This window comes from Phragmites australis, chromosome 6 (assembly GCF_958298935.1).
Source record: "Phragmites australis chromosome 6, lpPhrAust1.1, whole genome shotgun sequence".
In the NCBI taxonomy this organism is placed as follows: Eukaryota; Viridiplantae; Streptophyta; class Magnoliopsida; order Poales; family Poaceae; genus Phragmites; species Phragmites australis.
In genome coordinates, this window is record NC_084926.1 from 13,717,396 (window position 1) to 13,724,205 (window position 6,810).

At 42.6% G+C, this 6,810-nt stretch overlaps 1 protein-coding gene across 1 annotated transcript; it reads left to right on the forward strand.

Annotated features, from left to right (window-relative positions):
• Positions 1-896: 896 nt before the first annotated feature.
• LOC133921785 (enhancer of rudimentary homolog) lies at positions 897-4,578 on the forward strand. The gene is made up of 4 exons (XM_062366811.1): positions 897-1,075; positions 3,365-3,458; positions 4,047-4,167; positions 4,272-4,578. The coding sequence occupies exons 1-4, from the start codon at positions 1,073-1,075 to the stop codon at positions 4,363-4,365; spliced, it is 312 nt and encodes a 103-aa protein (XP_062222795.1). The 5' UTR covers positions 897-1,072; the 3' UTR covers positions 4,366-4,578.
• The last annotated feature ends 2,232 nt before the right edge of the window (positions 4,579-6,810 follow it).

Genomic DNA, 6,810 nt, shown 5'->3' on the forward strand with positions numbered 1-6,810 from the left:
AGGGTTTTACACGGGCTGACGGGCGGTTGGCTTCGCTTGGGCTAATAGGGTGCACTGGGGGAGTGAGGGCACTTCGATACTTCGCTTGGGCTAGTTGGGCCAGTGGGCCATCAAGGGTGAGCGCCTGAGGCTTGAGCGTCAGTCTTTGGTATTTTCATTTTTTGATACCTAACACCGACTACCGAATAGTATAGAAACAAGAACCGAATCGAACACTAAAAAACCAACAATTTTGGTGGTTCGGTTTATTGGTTGCAGTGTCTTTTTGCCTAGGCCTACCGTCGCATCCTGGCAGAGGCCAACGAATTGGACTACGCGTGGGGGCCCTACCACTCCGCAGTCGCCACGCCCACGTCATGCCCACATCGTCACGTCCCGCGAGCTTAGATCTGGATGGGGAGACACCATATTAGGCCGGTAAAGGGCCACCAACGTGGGAGGACGTGGGGTGACTTGCTTGGACGCCACCATCCACATCATGCACACATAGAAACTGCCCTTGGTGAGCTTAGCTATGGCTGCGTTGGACTATTGCTGCATAGGGACTATTGCTGGGAAAGGCAGGTAGAGCAATATCACGGAGTAGAAGAGATGAGAGAGAGAAAAGTGGAAGGGGATGGCAACAAACGATGCTTGGCATCGGCATCGGCCGCCGCCATTGGGTAAGCCGTCAGGCGGTGGCAGCAGCAAGTAAAGGTAGGACGATATGCGTTTTTAATTAGGTTTAAGACAACCTTTCACGTCGTCCGATGCGACATCTAGAGATAACATGATCATAATATAATTAGATTAAATATAATATTTTATATATGCTCACTACAAATATCCACAACAAGAATCCGAATTGGCATCCACCCATCCAAGTATACCAAACTAAAACTGCAACCTGATTTCTGTTTTTTTCTTTCAAGCACAAACGCAAACCACGGGTCGCTGCTTTCCCACGGGCCCACCCCTTCCCCCGCACAAACGCAAACCCCTGTTTTCTCCGTCCCAAATCGCCGCCTCCTCTTCGCTCTCCTCGCCTCGGCTCCTCCCATCCTCGACCTCGCCGCCGGTTCCACTCCGCTCCATGGTGAGATTCGCTGCGCCATCCTCTTCGACTCTAGGGTTTGACTTTTTTTGGGGGGGGGGCGGGGGTGGGGGGGACACGATAGGCGAGGAGAGGCTTTGGTACCTCGTGGCGTGCCTGCTTCAGACCTAGCGCCTGGAGAATCCGGCGACCTTCTTTTGTGCTTTTTACGATTGGCGGTAGGTTTGGTACCATCGATCGATGGAATTAAGCGGGCGGCATGCGGTGCCATTAGGTTGTGTTGCTTACTTTGCTTCGTAGGGTGCGGCTGTGCGGGTAGTCGGATGGTTAGCTGAATTGGAGTAGCTTGTTGTGTTCCTTTGTGCATGGCCTGGATAGGTTGGTCGAGTGATCTGCTATTTGTTTCTTTGGTGATTTGTTTGGGCAGTGGTTTTTTGAGTGGGTTGACAATGTTTGACATCTATTTAGTGCGGTATGAACACTCAGACCCAGCATATTTTATCAGACTGATGCCTTGTTCCTTCTATCGGGAAAGATATACTGAGCTTAGGAGTTAGGATGTTCTAAGATGAGCTAACTCTCTTCTGAATTCGACTCTATGTTGTGGTAGTTTAGGTGACATGTTATAGACTTGTACATTTCGTGGGAACATGTTACAATGTGCTGCTAACTAGACTTTGTATGTCAAACTCAACTTTCATTTGGAAACATGACATTAAGCAGGCTACTAGACTATGATGTTCAGCTTGTTTATAATATATATTTTTTGTTAATTGTTTTAATTAAATGATACTCCCTCCGATTGCAAATGTAGGTCGTTTTAAATTTGTGCACAAAGATTAAGAAAGTAGATCAAATGATCTTGTTGCCCTTCATTTATTCTACATTGGAAAAGATAACTCATTCATTTGTGAGAGTGGTAGCATTTATTAAATAAGGGTAAGACAGGAACAAAAGAGAAAAAAATGCATAGAAGTTCGAGAATGACTTATATTTAGAGAATAGTTGAGGAGACTAAAACGACCTACATTTGCAACCAGAGGGAGTAGTGTTTTACTTTAAAAGCTTTGGGAGTTCTTCGTTATTGAGATATTAGTTAAAAACCACTTTAATGTTGCTGAAGCTCATACTTTAGAACATCTTAGAAATAGCAATAGCAATTTTGACTAGAAGATAACAGGCCTGAAAAACAAAGATTTCTCACTAATTGGGGAATATGTCATATGGAGAAATCTACAGTGTCTTGACGACCTAAAAACCTTACGTGACCGATGCTTAATACCCGCTTGCCCCTACCAACCCTGTGCCCACGTGAACTGACTTGAGTATATTACTCTTACCCTAGCTTTTATGTGTGTTTATTATTCACCCTTTGCTAAAATGTCAACTCACAGTCCACAACTTGGTTGGTAATAATTAATTGCTGGCAAGTGGCAACACCACTAGGTTTCGAATATTGCCTTGGCTATGTTCCTGTATTGGATAGGAAATACAGCAAATGTTATTGTAAATTTGTAATCACTGTCTTTTAGGAATATTTGGTGGGACTCGGGATACCAAGAAAATCCCTGTTCCATCTAGAGTCTTTAGCAGCATGTTTTATTCTTTTCCAGAAAGTTCTCTCACAATTTGAGGTTAATGAATGATATGTTCCATTGTACTTTTCCTGCATTTTTCAGCTAGTTAAGTCTGTTTGTGACGTATTTTCATTCAAGAAATTGAGCTTTTTACTTTTACTCACAGTTTCTGTTGTAAGTTGCTATGTTTCAAGGATTTCTGTAACATAAATAAATTATTGTAAAACTTTAAAAAATGACAATACTGTACTCAGAGAAGCATAATGTGTTGACTGTTACAAAGTTTTACTCCCTTTCAAATAGAAAGAAATCATTTGTTGTTTCCATGCAACACTACAAGAATGCTGTTGATAATATCACTTATTTCAATGCACTGTGTTGGGTTGATATGTTGAGTTGCTTTATTCCCTGAGTATTACTGTGTTTAAAATTAGAGGTTTTTGGATGCCATAATTGTGATCCTGTCTGAACCGACATGGTGACGAAATCGATAGGAATCATTCTAAGGGATAAAAAAAGTGTGTAGTTTGTCTGATACACTCGAGTATATCTGTACCGATTCTTCGCTTTCATTCTGACTGCTCTCGTTATGATCTTTTGAGAACCTATTTGAACAGGAGCATGTTGGTAATTTCTTTAGCATTCATGAATTTCCAATGTTCGACACTGTGCTATCTTGAACAAGTTGCAGTTATGCACTGATGCTTATCGCACTTGGTGTTGATGTGTGGATCTGATTTCTTGCATCTTGCAGGCTGGGAGGCACACCATTATTCTGATGCAACCATCCCAGAACAGGGCTTCTAGAACATTTATGGACTATAATTCAATTAACCATGCATTGGATGGTACGTATGGTTTAAAAAGATATCTGCAGCAATCTTCAAATAGTAACCCTTACATTATTAGCGTGATTCTAGTGATTTTCATGCATCTGTAAAACTTCATGAAGTTGCTATTCATGTTTTGCTTGCTATTTATGTTTTGCATCAGCAGCATCATTTATATATGTTAATACTGGGCTTTCCCTTCAAGCACTCATGTATTTGCTACAACCAGAAGAACAACTGGCTTGAGATTTCAGTAGTAAATGGACAACAATGTACTGATTGGCGCATAGCTATCCTATGCTGCTTAGAGACTTGTCCAACATATGAGGATATACTATTCTTGCATTCAGCTTGTTGGCGGCTGAAGTTCCAGAAAAGGAAACAATGATTCTCTAACTGCACCATCACAGTAGTAATTTTTTATTCAGCAGAACTGATTTCTTTTGTTTTCCCCAATGTACCATCCACCAATGGGCTTTTTTGACATGGATCCGTCCTATTCCCCACTAAAATCACAATTGTGCCATTGTTCAGTTATGCTTCTTGGTTCATTCAACTTTTATAAGTTCTCTAATTACTAAATATCACTGTCTACCGGAATGGCAGGAATCTGTGGGCTTTATGAAAGGAAAATCAGGGATATCAACCCAATGGTCCCTAATATAACCTATGATATCAGTGACTTGTATAACTTCATTGACGGCCTAGCTGACATAAGTGCACTAGTGTGAGTACAGGAACATTTTTAAGATCTTCGAAGTCATGTGAAGTATTTGTACATGTTTGTGTTCTAAGTTAAACACTTAACAACTGTTCATTTTTCACTTGCAGTTATGATCACTCGATTCAGGCATTTCTGCCATATGATCGACAGTGGATAAAGCAAAAGTTGTTTCAACACCTGAAGAAGCTGGCTCAGCGGTAGCGACTGTTGTTGGTTTGATACCAAGCATGCGTGGTAATGGGTGTCCAATCAGTGTATTGGGAGGTGTTTCTTGTAAAATTATGAAATGTTACATTGCACCCTTGTATTCTGGAAGTTGGACTCAGATTTCATTGGTGGTTTGCTTGTGGCACCCTATATACCGGATAAACTTGTCTGGTGTTAAGTGTTGTGAATCAGAGAACCCTTCAGTCATTGATGATTTCTACCTTCTACTGCTGTTCAGAAAGAACTAGGCAGATTAGCGTGTCTATACCGTATCTGTTTTTTTTTTCGCACATAGCATGACAAAAGAAGGTTGAAAAAATTAGATTAATTAATTTTGGACATCTCAATATTTATATTTAACATATTCATTTAATTATAAAGAAAATAATAGTATTTTTATGTATGCATGTAGACGATAGCAATACGAACTTTACAAAATTTGTGTCATATTTTTTTTAAGTTTTAGATATTTTTTTATATATTAGATTATTTTAGCCGATTTATTAATATAACTAATATTTATTTTGATATTTTTTTAGAATTTCTTGAAAACAACAAATATATTATACATATATGTATACTTATACGTATATGCATATAATATGTGAAACAAACCTAAACAATATCTACAATAACTTATCCTCTGTTTACCTATGCTTCTTGGCCTTTTAATATATATAATAGATTTCTTGTTTAGTGTTTTAGTGTTGTGAATCAGAGAACCCTTCAGCTATTGATAATTTTCTGACAATGATTTTAGATATGCTGGATAGTGGGTGTGTGGACGGCGTTTCAAGAATCGATGTGTGCATGTACAATGGACTCAGGGACACAGAGAGTTATTCAAGTTCAAGCTTTCCGGAGGATAATAGTCCTACGTCATACGTGTTGTGTTATGGAGGATCTTAATTAGTTACAAAAGTAGTTCTAGCTGTTTGTCAGACTTGATCTTCCTTCTTTTACAAATGGGATCCTCATCCCTTTATATAGTAGGAAAGAGGAGAATTTACGTGTGGACCCAAACAGAAGATCGTGCTCATCCTAATATCTAACTCAAGCCATCACTACGGAGGATCGTCCCCAATCACTTGCTTGATCGGCCTAGTGACAACGTCCTGTCTGTCGTGCGATGCCGCGTCTACCTGCAAAAGTCCCACTCCGTAGCATTTAATGCTACGAGACGGGACAAGACCCATCTGCGCCGTTCACGACTTTGTCCACTGGATTTGACGTCTAGGGAAGGAAAACACTTGAGTGGATGCCAATAAATGCGATTGAACATGTTGTGTCAGATCCGACCCTGCGACTAGTGAGGTCGATCGTGGGTTTATGTGATGGTGTAGGGAGACTGGTCGTGTATGCCTTGTACTGATTGTGGGAACCATACTTTGGTCACGCGACCGACTAGTTTTAGGAAATATACGCCTCTAGCCGTTATATCTCTCACGGGACCCGTTTGCCAGGGTAACTCTTTACCCAATACACCGACAGTAGTCCACGAGTTTCCTCGTGACCGTGGCCTGGCCTGGTCATACCACTTGGGGCCCAGGCGGACGTAGTCTGCCTAGAGAGTGGTTATTGACGCTGTGAGTCCACAGAGTGCAACTTTGAACTTCGTGTCACATGGAGAGGTTTAAATTGGAAAAAAGAGGGTATGAGAGAGAGGTATTGATTGCCGCTAGACCTGAAGGACTCTCTGTTACTTCTGTATTATGCCTCGTAGTGTCTACAGGCCGCGCTCTCTCATGTATTATGTCTCGGTTACTTCTGTATTATGTCTCGGTTACTTCTGTGCGCCCTCTCGGGTTTCGAGCGGTTTGAAGGCCGCGCCGGTTGGGGTGTCACTGTGGTTTAAAAAGGAGGAGTGCTTGATGGCCTTTCGAACCACCCTCTCACCTTCCTTTTCACCTTCAAGCTTTGTGCCTAGAGTCCATTCACCTCTAATTCTGTATTATGCCTCGTAGTGTCTACAGGCCCTGAGGCCATGGTGTATCCCCCCCCCCTCATTGCCGGAGAGGTCGATGACCTCGGACGGCTCGACGGGGGTAGAGTCGGCTCCAACTCCGGATCCGCTCACCGTGGTGCTTCCGGAGGCAGTGGTTGCCACGGGTATGCTTGCGAGGTTGAAGACGGCGACCATCGAGCTCACACCCTTCCAAAGAAGGTCTCCCCTCTCCGGTCTGTCTCGATCTCTTGCCCGGGCGAATCCCTCGGCCGAGGTCATCGATATCTCTGATGACGAGGAGGGGGTCGATTGAGACCTTCTTGAGAAGGAGATCGACAAAGAGGAAGAGTCAGAGATGAAGTGGAAGGGAGGTTTGCAGGGTGCGTCGGTGCTGGTCAATAGCCATAGCAGGGTCTTTGCTTCGGCCACCTTCCCTGAACCTTATGGCGGTCGTCGTCCGATCCCCGGAGTGGTGAGCTGCCGCTCCAAGGAGG

What these genes read in the sequence shown, in the direction of transcription:
- LOC133921785 (XM_062366811.1), top strand. An exon ending in AATTAACCATGCATTGGATG is followed by an intron (nt 3,459 to 4,046) that starts GTACGTATGGTT and finishes CCGGAATGGCAG; the next exon opens with GAATCTGTGGGCTTTATGAA. An exon ending in GCTGACATAAGTGCACTAGT is followed by an intron (nt 4,168 to 4,271) that starts GTGAGTACAGGA and finishes TTTCACTTGCAG; the next exon opens with TTATGATCACTCGATTCAGG.